Source organism: Somniosus microcephalus, chromosome 1 (assembly GCF_052327205.1).
Source record: "Somniosus microcephalus isolate GS21.2 chromosome 1, FLI_Smic_1.0, whole genome shotgun sequence".
Classification (NCBI taxonomy): Eukaryota; Metazoa; Chordata; class Chondrichthyes; order Squaliformes; family Somniosidae; genus Somniosus; species Somniosus microcephalus.
In genome coordinates, this window is record NC_140987.1 from 5,287,269 (window position 1) to 5,307,948 (window position 20,680).

Genomic DNA, 20,680 nt, shown 5'->3' on the forward strand with positions numbered 1-20,680 from the left:
GTGCTCTGCTATTACATCTTTTAGTTCTAGTCAGTTAGTTTCTCCCTTGTAGAATCATAAATATGCTTTGTGATTTCAGATGGACTGTAGTTTGGAAGTGGAGTGTCCCCGGGATCAGCCCATCAACAAGGACCCTGGTGAACAGATGGCTGGGCCCATCAACAAGGACCCTGGTGAACAGATGGCTGGGCCCATCAACAAGGACCCTGGAGAGAGGATGGATGGGCCCATCAACAAGGACCCTGGAGAGAGGATGGATGGGCCCATCAGCAAGGACCCTGGAGAGAGGATGGCTGCGCCCATCAGCAAGGACCCTGGAGAGAGGATGGATGGGCCCATCAGCAAGGACCCTGGAGAGAGGATGGATGGGCCCATCAGCAAGGACCCTGGAGAGAGGATGGCTGGGCCCATCAGCAAGGACCCTGGAGAGAGAATGGATGGGCCCATCAGCAAGGACCCTGGAGAGAGGATGGCTGCGCCCATCAGCAAGGACCCTGGAGAGAGGATGGATGGGCCCATCAGCAAGGACCCTGGAGAGAGGATGGATGGGCCCATCAGCAAGGACCCTGGAGAGAGAATGGATGGGCCCATCAGCAAGGACCCTGGAGAGAGAATGGATGGGCCCATCAGCAAGGACCCTGGAGAGAGAATGGATGGGCCCATCAGCAAGGACCCTGGAGAGAGGATGGCTGCGCCCATCAGCAAGGACCCTGGAGAGAGGATGGATGGGCCCATCAGCAAGGACCCTGGAGAGAGAATGGATGGGCCCATCAGCAAGGACCCTGGAGAGAGGATGGATGGGCCCATCAACAAGGACCCTGGAGAGAGGATGGATGGGCCCATCAACAAGGACCCTGGAGAGAGGATGGATGGGCCCATCAGCAAGGACCCTGGAGAGAGGATGGATGGGCCCATCAGCAAGGACCCTGGAGAGAGAATGGATGGGTCCATCAACAAGGACCCTGGACAGCAGATGGCTGGACCCATTAACAAGGACCCTGGACAGCAGATGGCTGGACCCATTAACAAGGACCCCGGACAGCAGGAACAGCAGATGGAAGGGCAAGAGACTGCAAGGTATTGATCCTGATTCTAAAGGAAACTGTGGTTCAGAGGTGGAGAGGCTGAAAGAGCAGTGACCTCTGTAGAGCAGCAGTATGCTCACATCGTACATGATGGCTTCTGGTGACTGGGACTGTCGGGCGACAGTTTAAGGATATAGCATGTGAGATGTAGAGTTAGATAGGTATTTTGGCCTGTGCTTCCATTTCATCTTCAAATGCCTGGGAGAGAATTATTAGTGTGATTATCAACATTAGTGTATGAGAGTCAGGAACCATTTATAGGCAGCGTGCGAGGGTCAGGGACCATTTACAGGCAAAGTGCGAGGGTCAGGGACCATTTACAGGCAAAGTGCGAGGGTCAGGGACCATTTACAGGCAAAGTGCGAGGGTCAGGGACCATTTACAGGCAAAGTGCGAGGGTCAGGGACCATTTACAGGCAAAGTGCGAGGGTCAGGGACCATTTACAGGCAAAGTGCGAGGGTCAGGGACCATTTACAGGCAAAGTGCGAGGGTCAGGGACCATTTACAGGCAAAGTGCGAGGGTCAGGGACCATTTACAGTCAAAGTGCGAGGGTCAGGGACCATTTACAGGCAAAGTGCGAGGGTCAGGGACCATTTACAGGCAAAGTGCGAGGGTCAGGGACCATTTACAGGCAGCTGCGATTTTGTGCTCAACTCTTCTCTCTCTCTTTCTCTCGGGAATGGTAGCGTAGTGGTTGTGTTACTGGACTAGTAATCCAGAGGCCTGGACTAATGATCCAGAGAAGTGAGTTCATAATCCCACCACGGCAGCTGGGGAATTTAGATTCAGTTAATTAAATAAATCTGGAATTAAAAGCTAGTATCAGTAATAGTGACCATGAAACTATCGGATTGTCGTAATATCCTTTAGGGAAGGAAATCTACCGTCCTTACCTGGTCTGGCCTATATGTGACTCCAGACCCACAGCAATGTGGTTGTCTCTTAACTGCCCTCTGAAATGGCCCAGCGAGACACTCAGTTGTACACAACCGCTACGAGAAACAATAATCAGAATAAAACCAGATGGACCACCCGGCATTGACCTAGGCACCAGCTTCAGACATGACAACGGCCCTAACAGCACTGTGGGAGTACCTTTACCACACGGACTGCAGCGGTTCAATAAGCTGGCTCACCACCACCTTCTCAAGGGCAGTTAGGGGTGGGCAATAAATACTGGCCTTTCCAGCGACACCCACATCCCAGGAACGAATAAAAAAAAGATTAAAGGCTCATGGGGTTGGGGGTAATATATTAGCATGGATAGAGGATTGATTAACAAATAGAGAGTGGGGATAAACGGATCATTTTCAGGTTGGCAGGTTGTAACTAGTGGGGTGCCGCAAGGATCAGTGCTGGGGCCTCAGCTATTTACAATCTATATTAACTTAGATGAAGGGGCTGAGTGCAATTTATCCAAATTTGCTGATGATACAAAGCTAGGTGGGAAAGTAGTGCCAGAGGACTGGCGGATAGCTAACGTAATACCGATATTTAAGAAGGGAGATAGAACATGTCCAGGGAATTATAGACCAGTCAGCTTAACATCGGTGGGAGGAAAAATAATGGAATCCCTACTAAAGGAGAAAATAGAAGAACATCTAGCAGCCAAAAATATAATAATAAATAGTCAACATGGAGTTCAAAAGGGAAAGTCTTGCTTGACCCACCTCATTATATGTAACAGAGAGAGTAGACAAGGGTAATGCAGTAGATGTAATTTATCTAGATTTTCAAAAGGCCTTCGATAAGGTGCCTCATAATAGACTGATGAACAAGGTCAGAGAATGCGGAGTCAGGGGACAAGTAGCAGAATGGATTGCTGGCTGGCTTCAGGTCAGAAAGCAGAGAGTCGGAGTAAAGGGTAGCTATTCACAGTGGCAGAAGGTGGGTCGTGGTGTTCCACAAGGATCAGTGCTGGGACCACTGCTATTCACAATTTACATTAACGATTTAGACTTTGGAATCAAAAACACAATTTCTAAATTTGCAGATGACACCAAATTGGGGGGGATAGTCAATACTGAGGAGGACTGCAACAAGTTACAGGAGGACATTAATAAACTTGCAGAATGGGCATATAATTGGCAAATGAAGTTCAACACAGATAAATGAGAGGTATTACATTTTGGTAGGAAGAATAGGGAGGTCACTTCTCACTTGGAGGGTGCGGGTCTAGGTGGGGTAGAGGAACAAAGGGATCTTGGAGTACAAATACACAAATCACTAAAAGTTGCGCCGCAGGTTAGCAAGGCCATAAAAAAAGCAAACCAAGCATTGGGGTTTATTTCTAAAGGGATAGAATTGAAAAGTAGGGAAGTTATGCTAAACCTGTATTGAACCTTGGTTAGACCACACTTGGAGTACTGCGTACAGTTCTGGTCGCCATATTATAAAAAGGATATAGAGGCACTGGAGAGGTGCAGAGAAGATTTACAAGGATGATACCAGAAATGCGAGGGTATACATATCAGGAAAGGATGAACAGGCTGGGTCTCTTTTCACTTGAAAAAAGGCTGAGGGGTGACCAAATAGAGGTCTTTAAAATTATGAAGGGTTTTGATAGAGTGGATACAGAGAGAATGTTTCCACTTGTGGGGAAGAGCAAAACTAGAGGCCATCAATATAAGATAGTCACCAAGAAATCTAACAGGGAATTCAGAAGAAATTTCTTTACCCAGAGAATGTGGAACTCGCTACCACAGGGAGTGGTTGAAGCGAATAGTTTTTTAAAATTCATTGATGGGATGTGGGCGTCGCTGGCTGGCTAGGCCTGCATTTAGTGCCCATCCCTAATTGCCCTTGAGAAGATGGTGGTGAGCCGCCTTCTTGAACCGCTGCAGTCCATATGGTGTAGGTACACCCACAATGCTGTTAGGAAGGGAGTTCCAGGATTTTGGCCCAGCGACAGTGAAGGAACAGCGATACAGGTCCAAGTCAGGATGGTGTGTGGCTTGGAGGGGAACTTGTAGGTGGTGATGTTCCCATGCATCTGCTGCCCTTGTCCTTCTAAGTGGTAGAGGTCGCGGGTTTGGAAGGTGCTGTTGAAGGAGCTTTGGCGAGTTGCTGCAGTGCATCTTGTAGATGGTACACACTGCAGCCACAGTGCGCCGGTGGTGGAGGGAGTGAATGTTGAAGGTGGTGGATGGGGTGCCAATTAAGCGGGCTGCTTTATCCTGAATGGTGTCGAGCTTCTTGAGTGTTGTTGGAGCTGCACTCATCCAGGCAAGTGGAGAGTATTCCATCACACTCCTGACTTGTGCCTTGTAGATGGTGGAAAGGCTTTGGGGAGTCAGGAGGTGAGACACTCGCCGCAGAATACCCAGCCTCTGACCTGCTATTGTAGCCACAGTATTTATATGGCTGGTCCAGTTCAGTTTCTGATCAATGGTGACCCCCAGGATGTTGATAGTGGGGGATTCAGCGATGGTAATGCCATTGAATGTCAAGGGGAGATGGTTAGAGTCTCGCTTGTTGGAGATGGTCATTGCCTGGCACTTAAGTGGCAAGTAACATTCGCGCCACACGTCAGCCCAAGTCTGAATGTTGTCCAGGTCTTGCTGCATATGGACACGGACTGCGTCAGTATCTGACGAGTCTCGAATAGTATAGATGCATTTAAGGGGAGGCTAAACAAGCGTATGAGGGAGAAGGGATTAGAGGGTTATGCTGATAGATTTAGATGAGGAAAGACGGGAGGAGGCTCACGCCGGCATAGACTGGTTGGGCCGAATGTTTCTGTGCCGTGTATCCTAAGGAGTCCTGTGTAAGCTGTGAGGAGGACACGAGCCTCCAAAGGGAGTGAGTGGGCAGATTGGGTACAGTGTGGGGAAACATGAGGTTATTCATTTTACAGGAAACTCTCTTTTAACCGGCACCGGAAAAAAATATCCGGAAATCTCTCTTAACCGGCAAAATTCAGGAGTAGGTTCAGGTCAGTTTTACTATATATTAGTGGCCGTGTAACCGGGGCTCCTGGATCTGTGGCCGTGTAACCGGGGTTCCTGGATCTGTGGCTGTGTAACCGGGGTTCCTGGATCTGTGGCCGTGTAACCGGGGCTCCTGGATCTGTGGCTGTGTAACCGGGGCTCCTGGATCTGTGGCTGTGTAACCGGGGTTCCTGGATCTGTGGCCGTGTAACCGGGGCTCCTGGATCTGTGGCCGTGTAACCGGGGCTCCTGGATCTGTGGCCGTGTAACCGGGGTTCCTGGATCTGTGGCCGTGTAACCGGGGTTCCTGGATCTGTGGCTGTGTAACCGGGGCTCCTGCACCTGTGGCCGTGTAACCGGGGCTCCTGGATCTGTGGCCGTGTAACCGGGGCTCCTGCACCTGTGGCCATGTAACCAGGGCTCCTGCACCTGTGGCCGTGTAACCGGGGCTCCTGGACCTGTGGCCGTGTAACCGGGGCTCCTAGATCTGTGGCCGTGTAACCGGGGCTCCTGGATCTGTGGCCGTGTAACCGGGGCTCCTGGATCTGTGGCTGTGTAACCGGGGTTCCTGGATCTGTGGCCGCGTAACCGGGGTTCCTGGATCTGTGGCCGTGTAACCGGGGTTCCTGGATCTGTGGCCGTGTAACCGGGGTTCCTGGATCTGTGGCCGTGTAACCGGGGTTCCTGGATCTGTGGCTGTGTAACCGGGGTTCCTGGATCTGTGGCCGTGTAACCGGGGTTCCTGGATCTGTGGCCGTGTAACCGGGGCTCCTGCACCTGTGGCCGTGTAACCGGGGCTCCTGGACCTGTGGCCGTGTAACCGGGGCTCCTGGATCTGTGGCCGTGTAACCGGGGCTCCTGGATCTGTGGCCGTGTAACCGGGGCTCCTGGATCTGTGGCCGTGTAACCGGGGTTCCTGGATCTGTGGCTGTGTAACCGGGGTTCCTGGATCTGTGGCCGTGTAACCGGGGTTCCTGGATCTGTGGCCGTGTAACCGGGGCTCCTGCACCTGTGGCCGTGTAACCGGGGCTCCTGGATCTGTGGCCGTGTAACCGGGGCTCCTGCACCTGTGGCCGTGTAACCGGGGCTCCTGGATCTGTGGCCGTGTAACCGGGGTTCCTGGATCTGTGGCCGTGTAACCGGGGTTCCTGGATCTGTGGCCGTGTAACCGGGGTTCCTGGATCTGTGGCCGTGTAACCGGGGTTCCTGGATCTGTGGCCGTGTAACCGGGGTTCCTGGATCTGTGGCCGTGTAACCGGGGTTCCTGGATCTGTGGCCGTGTAACCGGGGCTCCTGCACCTGTGGCCGTTTAACCGGGGGCTCCTGCACCTGTGGCCGTGTAACCGGGGCTCCTGCACCTGTGGCCGTGTAACCGGGGCTCCTGCACCTGTGGCCGTGTAACCGGGGCTCCTGGATCTGTGGCCGTGTAACCGGGGCTCCTGCACCTGTGGCCGTGTAACCGGGGCTCCTGCACCTGTGGCCGTGTAACCGGGGCTCCTGGATCTGTGGCCGTGTAACCGGGGCTCCTGCACCTGTGGCCGTGTAACCGGGGCTCCTGGATCTGTGGCCGTGTAACCGGGGCTCCTGCACCTGTGGCCGTGTAACCGGGGCTCCTGGATCTGTGGCCGGTGTAACCGGGGCTCCTGCACCTGTGGCCGTGTAACCGGGGCTCCTGGATCTGTGGCCGTGTAACCGGGGCTCCTGCACCTGTGGCCGTGTAACCGGGGGCTCCTGGATCTGTGGCCGTGTAACCGGGGCTCCTGCACCTGTGGCCGTGTAACCGGGGCTCCTGGATCTGTGGCCGTGTAATCGGGGCTCCTGGATCTGTGGCCGTGTAACCGGGGCTCCTGGATCTGTGGCCGTGTAACCGGGGGCTCCTGCACAAGTGCCGTGTAACCGGGGCTCCTGCACCAGTGGCTGTGTACGGGGCTCTCGTACCTTAGTAAGTTTACCTCTCTGTAATACGGACTTTTTGATCAACCGGCACCACGCCGGTCCCGTCGGTGCCGGATAATAACGAGTTTCCTGCAGTAGGAAGAATAGAAAAAGTTTAAAAAAAAAAAAAAAAAATTTTTTTTTTTTAAATGGTTGGAATCTATTAAATGTTGGTGTCCAGAAAGATTTAGGTGTCCTCGTACAGAAAACAGAGGGTTAGCATGCAAGCAATTAGGAAGGCAAATGGCATGTTGGCCTTTATTGCAAGGGGGTTGGAGTATAAGAGTGAGGAAGTCTTGCTACAGTTGTACAGGGCCTTGGTGAGACCACACTTGGAGTACTGGGCACAGTTTTGGTCTTATCTGAGGAAGGATATACTTGCCTTGGAGGCGGTGCAACGAAGGTTCACTAGATTGATTCCTGGGATGAGAGGGCTGTCCTATGAGGAGAGATTGTGTAGAATGGGCCGATACTCTCTGGAGTTTAGAAGAATGAGAGGTGATCTCATTGAAACATACACGATTCTGAGGGGGATTGACAGGGTAGATGCTGAGAGGTTGTTTCCCCCTGGCTGGAGAGTCTAGAACTAGGGGTCACAGTCTCAGGAAAATGGGTCGGCCGTTTAAGACTGAGATGAGGAGGAATTTCTTCACTCAGAGGGCGGTGAATCTTTGGAATTCTCTACCCCAGCGGGCTGTAGATGCTCAGTCATTGAGTATATTCAAGGCTGAGATCGATAGATTTTTGGATATTAAGGGATATGGGAATAGTGCAGGAAAGTGGAGATGAGGTCGATGATCAGCCATGATCTTATTGAATGGCGGAGCAGGCTCGAGGGCCGAGTGGCCGACTCCTGCTCCTAATTCTTATGTTCTCTCTGTCTGTGTCTCTCTCTCGCGCCCTCTGCCTCTCGCGCCCTCTGCCTCTCGCGCCCTCTGCCTCTCCCGCCCTCTGCCTCTCCCGCCCTCTGCCTCTCCCGCCCTCTGCCTCTCCCGCCCTCTGCCTCTCCCGCCCTCTGCCTCTCCCGCCCTCTGCCTCTCCCGCCCTCTGCCTCTCCCGCCCTCTGCCTCTCGCCCCCCCTCTGCCCCTCGCCCCCCTCCCCCCTCCTTCTCGCCCCCTCCCTCTCGCCCCCTCCCTCTCGCCCCCTCCCTCTCGCCTCCTCCCTCTCGCCCCATCCCTCTCTCCCTCTCGCCCCCTCCCTCTCGCCCTCCCTCTCGCCACCTCCCTCCCTCCCTCTCGCCCCCTCCCTCCCTCCCTCTTGCTCCCTCCCTCCCTCTCGCCCCCTCCCTCCCTCTCTCTCGCCCCCTCCCTCCCTCTCGCTCCCTCCCTCCCTCTCTCTCGCCCCCTCCCTCTCTCTCGCCCCCTCCCTCTCTCTCGCCCCCTCCCCCCCTCTCTCTCGCCCCTCCCCCCCTCTCTCTCGCCCCCTCCCTCTCTCTCGCCCCCCTCCCCCCCTCTCTCTCGCCCCCCTCCCCCCTCTCTCTCGCCCCCTCGCTCTCTCTCGCCCTCCCTCTCTCTCGCCCCCTCCCTCCCTCTCTCTCGCTCCCCCCCTCTCTCGCCCCCTCCCCCCCTCTCTCTCGCCCCCTCCCTCCCTCTCTCTCGCCCCCTCCCTCCCTCTCTCTCGCCCCCCTCCCTCCCTCTCTCTCGCCCCCTCCCTCCCTCTCTCTCGCCCCCTCCCTCCCTCTCTCTCGCCCCCTCCCTCCCTCTCTCTCGCCCCCTCCCTCCCTCTCGCCCCCCTCCCTCCCTCTCTCTCGCCCCCTCCCTCTCTCTTGCCCCCCTCCCTCTCGCGCCCTCTGTTTCTCGGTCCCTCTCGCTCCCTCGGTCCCTTTCACTCTTGCTCTCTCGCTCCCTCTTGCTCCCTCGGTCCCTCTCGCTCTCTCGGTCCCTCTCGCTCCTTCGGTCCCACTCGCTCCCTCGCTCCCTCTTGCTCCCTCGGTCCCTCTCGCTCTCTCGGTCCCTCTCGCTCCTTCGGTCCCACTCGCTCCCTCGCTCTCTCGGCCCCTCTCGCTCTCTCGGTCCCTCTCTCTCGGTCCCCCTCTCTCGGTCCCTCTCTCTCGCTCTCTCGGTCACTCTCGCTCTCTCGGTCCCCCTCTCTCTCTCGCTCTCTCCGTCCCCCTCTCTCTCTCGGTCCCTCTCTCTCGGTCTCTCTCGCTCTCTCGGTCCCTCTCTCTCGCTCTCTCGGTCCCCCTCTCTCTCTCGCTCTCTCGGTCCCTCTCTCTCGCTCTCCCGGTCCCCCTCTCTCGCTCTCTCGGTCCCTCTCTCTCGCTCTCTTGGTCCCTCTCTCTCCCTCTCTCTGTCTCCCTCTTGCTCCCCCCCTCTCTCTCTCTCTCTCTTTCTCTGTCTCTCTCTCTCTCTCTCTCTCAGTCTCTCTCTCTCTCTCTCTCACTCTCCCTCTCTGTTTCTCTCTCTCTTTCTCCTCACTCTCTCACCTCTTTCTCCTCTCACTCTCTCACCCTCTCTCTGTTTCTCTCTCTCTCTCCCGTGCCTCTGTGCCGCTTCGCCTGCAGTTCTGTGGTGAGTTTCCAGGTTCAGTAAACCTGCCCATTGATGGGTAAGTAATCACATCGGTAGCACAGGAGAGCCAGGTCACCTGCCTGGTGCTGAGCTATGGCTGGTTGCTATGGTGCAGTCTTGTCCTGCTGTAATCAAACAGGCTGAGCTTTAACATGGAAGCTGAGAGGAGGCTGAAGAGAATCGACTATTAGAAAGGTTACAGGGGTGTGGAACAGCAACCTGTTCACACCTGGATAGCCCGGTGAGTGGGCAACAATCTGATCAAACGCCCCCTGTAGATCACATTCTGTCCTAGTGCTTTTACTTCCTGCTTTGTATGTTTCCCTCTGACCTCCCTGAGAATAGGGATAGAGCAGGGGAGTGGGATTAGAGAGAGAGAGACCACAGAGAGAGAGAGAGAGAGAGACATAGAGCACAGAGTGTGAACAGAGAGAGAGAGAAAGGCCAAGTTAACGTTGGAGGGACCCTTGTCGCCGTCCCCTCACGCTGCCTTTGCAGATTCCCTCAGGCCTGCCGTGTGTTTGTATTTCTCTGTGACCACTCCTCAAGCCCCGTGCTCGGGATCCTCTGTCCCTGTGGTTTACAATTTGCTCCGCACTCCAGCCTCGCCTACTTTCTGCTTGTTTCTTGGCTCGGTTCTTGTTTCTGTGCCTCATGTTGTCCCCCCCCTGCCATTCCCGATCTGTTTCTCTGGCTCCCATTGCTCGATTAGTTTCTCCCTCCGGGCCCTCGCGTTTTCCCATTCCCCATCCCCCAAGCAAACTGTGAATCCCGTATATCGGGCAATCTCGGGAATTCCTTGAGCTCCTCTGAGAAACGGTATTCCCCTAGGATGATAGCTGATCACAATCCTGTCTGAAGGGGTGGTAGTGATTTATACACTGATCGCACGGTGTCAGAGTGGATGTATTCGTGCTGAATGTGTTGTTACTGTTTCATTGCAGAGTGCAGAGAGACAGTGTCAACGCGGATCCCTGCTCTGCTCAGACCACATCCCAACAGTCGATGGCAGCAGCAGAGAGGTGAGCAACGGTTGTGAACGGTGCACTGTATCTCGGGCTGAAGGGAACCCTAATCTAATCTCTGATGATCAAGGGAACATGGATCAAAGGCAGGTTGAGGGACAGATCAGCCATAAACTCATTCAATGGCAAAACAGGCTGATTGGCCGACTCCTGTTCCTATGTTCTTAAGGGGAGAGGACAAAGAAAAAGGTATTAACAACTAGGATAGAACTGTGTGAGAGTACTCAGTAACTAGATAGAAAGAGAGTGAGTATTCGATAACTAGCTAGAGAGAGAGTATTCGATAACTAGCTAGAGAGAGAGTTCGATAACTAGCTAGAGAGAGAGTATTCGATAACTAGCTAGAGAGAGTATTCGATAACTAGCTAGAGAGAGAGTATTCGATAACTAGCTAGAGAGAGAGTATTCGATAACTAGCTAGAGAGAGTATTCGATAACTAGCTAGAGAGAGAGTATTCGATAACTAGCTAGAGAGAGAGTATTCGATAACTAGCTAGAGAGAGTATTCGATAACTAGCTAGAGAGAGTATTCGATAACTAGCTAGAGAGAGAGTATTCGATAACTAGCTAGAGAGAGTATTCGATAACTAGCTAGAGAGAGAGTATTCGATAACTAGCTAGAGAGAGAGTATTCGATAACTAGCTAGAGAGAGAGTATTCGATAACTAGCTAGAGAGAGTATTCGATAACTAGCTAGAGAGTGTTCGATAACTAGCTAGAGAGAGAGTATTCGATAACTAGCTAGAGAGAGAGTATTCGATAACTAGCTAGAGAGAGTATTCGATAACTAGCTAGAGAGAGAGTATTCGATAACTAGCTAGAGAGAGTATTCGATAACTAGCTAGAGAGAGAGTGTTCGATAACTAGCTAGAGAGAGAGTATTCGATAACTAGCTAGAGAGAGAGTATTCGATAACTAGCTAGAGAGAGTATTCGATAACTAGCTAGAGAGAGAGTATTCGATAACTAGCTAGAGAGAGTATTCGATAACTAGCTAGAGAGTGTAATGTCCGTGTGTAGATAAAGACACTGAAGACAGGAGTTGGTTCATAGGTATTTACTAAGCAAGTCTGGGGGAGGGGGTTTCTAAAGGATATACACAATACACAGGCTTATATAGCCCAAGTGGCAATTACCGGCATTACGCACACCTGGGGCTCTTAAAGGCACATACACCACAATTCCTAGCTAACTAGTACATCATATTTTAAGTAATTATTAATTACATGTTATATGCAAAATAATATACATTGCTGTATTAATTAATTATAAGTTAGTCTCTCAGGAGGCTTCCTGACTCGGTCCGGATAACGCCTCGGGGGTGTAGTAGTTTCTGGTGGTGTAGTAGGTTCTTCTGGCAAGGCTGATTCGGCTTGAATGCCAGTGTCGGGTTCATCGGGTTCCAGTCTCACCGGATCGGAGGTAGATATGGGTATCTCTACTTCATCGTTAGATGTATAGAGTGGTGGTGTAGGTTGTCCCTTTTCGGATGACTTGATGATTTGGTCAGCATGGCGCCTTATTATGCTTTCTCCGATGTCCACGGTATACATCAGTGGTCCTAGTCGTGTGCAGATAGTTCCAGGCTGCCATTTCTCGGTACGGTAGTCCCGGGCCAAAACCGGTTGGCCTATCTGGAAGGCCCTAGTTGGCCTTTCATTCATACCATGAAACTGCCGGTTCTCCACGTCCCTTCGGATGTTGGGCTTGACCAAATCCAGCCGGCATCTTAGGTTTCTATTGTAGAACATCATGGCGGGAGTTTGGTTGGTAACCATATGTGTTGCATTCCTATATGCAAATAAGAAGTTATCCACCTTGTGCTGAAGTTTTATGTCTTCATTACCCATGGCCTTTATGGCCTTCTTGAAGGTCTGGACAAACCTTTCAGCCAATCCATTGGTGGCGGGATGGTATGGGGCAGACGTGTAGCGCTTTACCCCATTGTTCTTTAAGAACTTTCTGAATTCTTCGGACACAAATTGCGGTCCATTATCAGAACATATCTGTTCCAGCAGCCCATTCCTGGCAAATATGGTCCTTAATACTGTGATGGTTTTTTCCGTGGTGGTGGAGGACATCTTTATTACCTCCGGCCACTTGGAGTGTGCATCAACTGCGATTAAGAACATTGAGTCCATAAATGGACCAGCAAAGTCGATGTGCACCCTTTGCCAGGGAGATGAGGGCCACTCCCATGGATGTAGAGGGGCCTGTGGCGGAGCATTTTGGACCTTCTGGCATCCTAGGCAGCTCTTGGTCATTTCTTCGATGTCTCCATCGATACCTGGCCACCATACAAACGCCCTAGCTAGGTTCTTCATTTTCACTCCACCCAGATGCCCCTCGTGAAGCTCCTTTAGCACTTTATCCTGGAGTTTGGGTGGAATCACCACTCTGGATCCACACATCAAGGTTCCTCGGCACACTGACAGCTGTTCTCTTCTTTGCGAGAATGCTGGCAACAGTGGTTCGCCATGTGCTGGCCATCCCTTCACTGTTAAATCGTAGACCCATGAGAGAGTAGGGTCATTTCTGGTCTCCCTTTCAATGGCAGAATTTGTCACCGGTAGACATTCCACTATGGTAGAGTGGAATATCTCTACTGGGTCTACTGTAGGTGCCTCTTCTATCGTTGGCAACGGTAGGCGCGATAAACCGTCGGCATTCCCATGCTGTTTTGACCCTTTGTATTCAATGTTGTATTGGTGTGCCCCTAGAAAAAGGGACCTAGTCTTTGTGCCGTCATAATGGGGACACCTTTTTTAGGGTTGAATATGGAGATGAGGGGTTGATGGTCAGTCAGCAAGGTAAATTTTTGTCCGTGTAGGTAATGGTTGAATTTCTTCACTCCCCATACCAGGCTGAGTGCTTCCCTGTCTATCTGGGCATAGTTACGCTCAGCTGAGTTCAATGAGCGTGACGCAAAAGCTATCGGCCGTTCCGAGCCATCAGGGAATCTATGGGACAATACCGCTCCTATGCCGTAAGGGGATGCATCGCACGCCAGTCTGATTGGTAGTGATGGGTTGTAATGAGCCAAAATTTTCTCGGATGTGATTAAGTCTTTACATTTATGGAAGGCACGTTTACAGTCTTCGTTCCATTTCCAAATCACTCCTGTCTGTAGAAGATCATTAAGAGGGTGTAGAATAGTTGATAAGTTCGGTAAAAATTTATGATAGTAATTTATTAATCCCAGGAATGACCTTAATTGTGAAACATTTTCAGGTGCTGGGGCTTTTATAACTGCTTCAATTTTTTCAGGTGACTTATGCAACCCTTCCTTATTAATTATGTGGCCACAATATGATATCTGATTTTGGAAAAATTCGCACTTGGGGCGATTTGCTCGTAGGCCCCGTTCTTTCAGCCTAGTGAGCACCTGCTCCAAATTGGCAAGATGCTCGTTGTCGTTTTCTCCTGTTATAAGGATGTCGTCTAGGTAGCATTGAGTCCCCGGAATCCCTTGCAGGACTTGCTCCATAGCTCTTTGCCAGATAGCTGGAGCTGATGCTATTCCAAAAACCAGTCGATTGTACTGGTACAGGCCTTTGTGTGTGTTTATTGTGAGATACTTTTTAGAGGCCTCCTCAACCTCCATCTGTAGATATGCCTGTGCCAAGTCAATTTTTGTGAAACGTTTCCCTCCGGATAGTGAGGCGAAAATATCTTCTATCCTCGGAAGAGGATACTGTACCGTGTGAAGGACCGGGTTTACAGTCACCTTAAAGTCCCCACAGATGCGAATTTTTTTCTGTTCCTCAGAGTTATTTTTCAATAATTTTTTTCATGACTGGAACGATGGGTGTTGCCCATTCGCTCCAATCTATTTTGGATAATACGCCTGCCTTTTCCAAATTCTTCAGCTCTGCCTCGACTGCCGGACGTATTGCGTATGGCACCGGTCTTGCCTTAAAAATTTTTGGAATTGCTGTATCTTCCACTTTTATTGAGGTGGTGATGCCTTTCAAGGTTCCTAGTTTCTCTTGAAACACTTCTTTGGCGTTGGCCGAGATGTCTTTTAATCGTTCAGGTATGATGTCATCATTGTTTTTTTCCTTACTGGTCACCGTCAGTGCCTGAATGGAGTGCCAGTCTAAACGTATCTTCCTTATCCATTCACGTCCCAACAACGGTGGACCACCATCTTGTAGAATGTATAAATACAACTTTTGTATTTCTTTGCCGTTGTATACCACAGGCACCCTTATTTTTCCTTTGGGGTAGACTTTCTGCCCCGTATATGTTTTTAAGATAATGGATGTGTCTTTTAGAGGTATATGCGAAAATAGCCTCTCGTAATCTCGTCGATTTATTACGGTTAGAGCTGATCCTGTATCTAGCTCCATTTTAACTGGAGACCCTGCTATTGTGAGAGTAACCCAAATGGTTTGGTAATCCTCTTTGGCAAGTACATTATGTAATTTGAGACAGCTTAGTCTCTTGTTTCCGGAGTCGCTATCGCTATTCTGGTCTTCGGAGCTACTGTCCGTCATCATTTGTACCTTCCTGTACTTTTCTTTATTGATTTTTTGTTTTCTGTCAGTGGATTTATTTTGTCCAGATTGGCATACCCGTGCAATGTGTCCAGTCTTACCACATTGCCTGCATGCTTTGCCCTTGAACCAGCAGTCCCTCTGGTTATGGGTGAATCTGCCGCAGCGATAACATCTTCCGAACTCGTGTGTCATATTATGGGTGCCGAAGTCCTGTGTCTCTTGTTGTATCTCTGCAGCTCCTTTTGCTGCTGCTTCGTATGATACAGCCATACTGAAAGCTTTGTCCAATGTTAAACCTTTTTCAGAAAGCAGTCTTTTTTGTGTTCCTTCACTTAAGAGACCGCAAACAAATTTGTCTCAAAGATAATTCGATAGTCCTGCTCCGAATTGGCAGTACTTTGATAGCTTTCTTAATTCGGTTAGGTAATCAGCGTTACTTTCATTCTTGTGTTGATTTCTCTTGAAGAACTTGAATCGTTCCGCTATCAGCAGCGGTGTTGGGTTTAAGTGCTCCTGCAGGGTATCAACAATTTCTTTAAAAGTCTTGTCCTTTGGTTTGGCTGGAGTGATTAAATTTCGTAACAGCCCGTATGTCTTCGCGCCCATTAAGTTCAGAAGTACTGAAGCTTTTTTTTCATCTGTTACTCCATTTGCAGTGCAATAAACCTCTACTCTTTCCACGTATGTGGTCCAATCTTCTATTTCGCCATCAAAAGCCTCAATATTACCAGATTTAGGCATTTCAGAAAAGATATGGCACTTCCCGCGCTTTTTTTTTTTCTCTCTGTAGCAACGATATGGCGCTTTCCCGCCGCTGCTACCGATAACAACGCTGTTTTACTGTGGTTTCCGTTTATTCACTGTTGGAGACTCGTTCCCGACGGAGGTCTAAACGCTGACCTGCTTGCCGCGCCGGCCGTCTCTCGAGTGCACCCTCCCAGTCCGTTATTGCTTGCCTCCGATTTCGCTGCCTGTCTCAGTTGTAGAGCCCGCCGCTGGAGCTCCAGCCTGACACCCAGGAAGGATTAGCGCAGTACCTGTCACCAGCTTGGCCAGCTGGTGAAACCACAGTTTCTCTTACTTCCTTGAGTCTTCTGGACGCTGGAGGAATCGATGTCCTTGAGGTGCTGCCGAATTGCAGGTAAGTCCGTTTCCACTTCGTCGCCACTGTAGTGTCCGTGTGTAGATAAAGACACTGAAGACAGGAGTTGGTTCATAGGTATTTACTAAGCAAGTCTGGGGGGGGTTTCTAAAGGATCTACACAATACACAGGCTTATATAGCCCAAGTGGCAATTACCGGCATTACGCACACCTGGGGCTCTTAAAGGCACATACACCACAGAGAGAGTATTCGATAACCAGCTAGAGAGAGAGTATTTGATAACTAGCTAGAGAGAGAGTATTCGATAACTAGCTAGAGAGAGAGTATTTGATAACTAGCTAGAGAGAGAGTATTCAGTTACTGGGGAGGGAGAGTATTCTATAACTGGGGAGCGAGTATTCAATATGAGGCCAGTCCATACCCTGTGCGATAGCAAAATACTGCGGATGTTGGAAATCCGAAATAACAACAGAAAATGCTGGAAAAACTCAGCAGGTCAGGCAACATCCGTGGACAGAAATTTGAGTTGACGTTTCGGGTCGAACCCTTCTTCAGAACTTCTTCCCTTCCTTTCGAACCCTTCTTCCATACCCTGTGCCCTTTGACAGGAATTTGAGAACAGCATGAATGAAAGTTTTGCTGTTCTCACTGGTGTGTCCCTGGAGCTGTGCTCAGTGATTACTGGTGTTTATTCACTTTGGTAGGAAGAATAGAAAAACAGAATATTTTTTACATGTTGAGAAACTATTAAATGTTGGTGTTCAGAGAGATTTAGGTGTCCTCGTACAGGAAACAGAAAGTTAGCATGCAGCTACAGCAAGCAGTTAGGAAGGCAAATGGCATGTTGGCCTTTATTGCAACAGGTTTGGAGTATAAGAGTAAGGAAGTCTTATTACAATTGTACAGGGCTTTGGTGAGACCATACCTGGAGTACTGTGCACAGTTTAGTTCTCCTGATCTAAGGAAGGTTATACTTGCCTTGAGGTGGTACAACGAAGGTTCACTCGGTTGACTCCAGAAATGAGGGGGTTGACTTATGAGGAAAGGTTGAGTAGGTTGGGCCTCATTGGAATTCAGAAGAATGAGAGGTGATCTTATCGAAACATATAAGATTGTGAGGGGGCTTGATCGGGTGGATGCGGTGAGGATGTTTCCACTGATGGGTGAGACTAGAACTAGGGGGCATAATCTTAGAATAAGGGGCTGCGCTTTCAAAACTGAGATGAGGAGAAACTTCTTCACTCAGAGGGTAGTAAATCTATGGAATTAACTACCTCAGAGAGCTGTGGAAGCTGCAACATTAAATAAATTTAAAACGGAGATAGACAGTTTCCTAGCGAATAAGAGGAGAAGGCAGGGAAGTGGACGTGAGTCTAAGTTCGGATCAGCCATGATCCTATTTAATGGCGGAGCAGGCCCGAGGGGCCGTATGGCCTACTCCTGCTCCTACTTCTTATGTTCTTATGTTCACTAGATTGATCCCTGGGACAAGAGGGCTATGAGGAGAGATTGAGTAGATTGGGCCTATACTCTCTGGAGTTTAGAAGATTGAGAGGTGATCTCATTGAAGCATATATGAAGCATAGAAGAGGGGGATTGACAGGGTAGATGCTGAGAGGTTGTTTCCCCTGGCCGGAGAGTCTAGAACTAGGGGGCATAGTCTTAGGATAAGGGGTCGGCCAAAGACTGAGATCAGGAGGAATTTCTTCACTTAGAGGGTTGTAAATCTTTGGAATTCTCTACCCCAAAGGGCTGTGGATGTTGAATCGTTCAGTATATTCAAGACTGAGATCGATAGATTTTTGGACTCTAGGGGAATCAATGGATATGGGGATAGGGCGGGAAAGTGGAGTTGAGGTCAAAGATCAGCCATGATTTTATTGAATGGCGGAGCAGGCTAGAGGGGCCGTATGGCCGACTCCTGGTCTTAATTCTTATGTTCTTATCCCTTAGTGAGCTCAATGACTGCTGTAATTGCAGAGTGACTGGGCTGGGCCAGACTCTGAACTGAATCTGATGGGTTTCCCTCACCAGTCACTGCTTTTGTCCATTTCTTCCTCAGCCTTGGCCTACTGCCCAGCCTGGCTCCCTCCTGCCCAGACCAGACTGTTTTGAATTGTCAATCTATGACCAATCGATGGAGCATCCCGCCCACACCTGCCATTTCTGGGCCAGCTGCAGCCCAAGCTGTGGGTCCAGGTGGTCAGGCAGTCAACACATCAGATGTTGTCAGACATATGCTGCAGGATGAAATGTTTAAACTGGTTCAGGTAATGTGAAATATTAATCCTTTCTCTGTGTTAGTTTGCTGATCCACTCACTCACGCACTCACTAATCTAGATCCTCTTTTACTCCTCTAGACTCATTTACTAATCTGTTCTAGACTCATTTACTAATCTAGAATCTCTCTCTCTGTTCTAGACTCATTTACTAATCTAGAATCTCTCTCTGTTCTAGACTCATTTACTAATCTAGAATCTATCTCTCTCTGTTCTAGACTCATTTACTTGTCTAGAATCTCTCTCTCTCTGTTCTAGGCTCATTTACTTGTCTAGAATTTATCTCTGTTCTAGACTCATTTACTAATCTAGAATCTCTCTCTGTTCTAGACTCGTTTACTAATCTAGAATCTCTCTGTTCTAGACTCATTTACTAATCTAGAATCTCTCTCTCTCTGTTCTAGACTCATTTACTTGTCTAGAATCTTTCTTTCTCTCTTCTAGACTCATTTACTAATCTAGAATCTCTCTGTTCTAGACTCATTTACTAATCTAGAATCTCTCTGTTCTAGACTCATTTACTAATCTATAATCTAGGGACTAATCAGTAATCTTGTTGTACGGGGACCCTTGGGTCAGAGCGATCATAACATGATCGATTTCTCACTCGAAATGGAGAGCGAAGAAATCGACTCAGAGACTAAGGTCCTGAATTTAAACAAGGGGAATTATGATGCCATGAGACGGGAACTGAGTAGGTCTGATTGGACAACGTTCCTGAGAGGACTGGAGGTAGATAAACAATGGCAAACATTTAAAGATAGAATGACAAAATTGCAAAAATTGTTTATACCAATCTGGCATAAAAGGAAATCTAAAAAGGTGACTCAACCGTGGATAACAGGGGAAATTAGAGACAGCATAAAATCCAAAGATAGGGCGTATAAAATAGCCAAAAAAAGCGCCAGAGCGGAAGATTGGGAACAGTTTAAGATAGAGCAAAGGAGGGCAAAGGGCATGATCAAGAGGGGCAAAATAGCTTACGAAAACAAGCTGGCGGAAAATATAAAAACTAACTCCAAAAGCTTTTATAAATATATCAAAAGGAAAAGACTGGTGAAAACCAAAGTTGGTCCATTGCAGTCAGATACGGGGGAATATATAATGGGAAATAAGGAAATGGCAGATCAACTAAATGCATACTTTGGGTCAGTCTTTACGAAGGAAGACACAAAAAACCTCCCTGGGATATCGGGAAAAATAGGGACATTGGCAAAGGAGGAACTGACGCAAATCAATATCTCTAAGGATATGGTGTTAAGGAAGCTAAAGGGATTGAAGGTGGACAAATCCCCAGGGCCTGATAACATGCATCCTAGGGTACTGAAGGAGGTGGCCCTAGAGATAGCGGATGCACTAAGGATGATTTTTCAGAATTCATTAGACTCGGGAACAGTGCCGATGGATTGGAGGGTAGCTAACGTTACCCCACTATTCAAAAAGGGGGGTAGGGAAAAAGCAGGTAATTACAGACCTGTAAGCCTTACATCAGTTGTGGGCAAAATGCTGGAGTCCATCATTAAGGATGAAATAGCGGAGCACTTAGCAAATGGGGACAGGATAGGACAGAGTCAACATGGATTTACAAAGGGTAAATCGTGCTTGACTAATCTATTGGAATTTTTTGAGGGAGTAACTGGTAGAATAGATGGGGGAGAGCCAGTAGATGTGGTGTACCTGGACTTCCAAAAGGCCTTCGATAAGGTCCCACATAAAAGATTAGCATGGAAAATTGAGGCTCATGGGATAAAGGGGAAAGTTTTGGCGTGGATAGGGAACTGGCTGTCAGATAGAAAACAGAGAGTTGGAATAAACGGCTCATTTTCTGAATGGCAGGCAGTAACAAGTGGGGTACCACAGGGATCTGTCCTGGGCCCCCAGCTGTTCACAATTTACATTAATGACCTGGATCAGGGAGTCGGATGCAGCATTTCCAAATTTGCAGACGACACTAAACTAGGAGGTGGGGTGGGCTCAGAGGAAGAGACCAGGAAGCTCCAGAGCGATTTGGACAGACTGGGCGATTGGGCGGATAAATGGCAGATGCACTATAATGTGGACAAGTGCGAAGTTATCCACCTTGGGTGCAGGAACGGGAGGGCAAATTATTATTTAAATGGCAATAGATTGGGAGAGGGGGAAGTACAGAGAGACCTGGGTGTTCTTGTACACCAGTCACTGAAGGCGAGCATGCAGGTGCAACAGGCGGTCAAGAAGGCAAACGGTATGCTGGCCTTCATAGCAAAAGGGTTAGAATACAGGAACAGGGATACCTTGCTGCAGCTGTACAGGGCACTGGTGAGACCAC

The 20,680-nt window shown here is 49.6% G+C and overlaps 1 protein-coding gene across 1 annotated transcript in view; it reads left to right on the forward strand.

The window, feature by feature from the left end:
* The window catches only part of cplane1 (ciliogenesis and planar polarity effector 1), a 341,103-nt gene that overhangs the window by 158,526 nt on the left and 161,897 nt on the right, over positions 1-20,680 (forward strand). Inside the window, exons 30-32 of the mRNA XM_086002590.1 lie at positions 80-1,077; positions 10,407-10,484; positions 18,155-18,362. Of these exons, the coding sequence (XP_085858716.1) occupies positions 80-1,077; positions 10,407-10,484; positions 18,155-18,362 (1,284 nt within the window). The remainder of the gene's footprint in view (positions 1-79; positions 1,078-10,406; positions 10,485-18,154; positions 18,363-20,680) is intronic.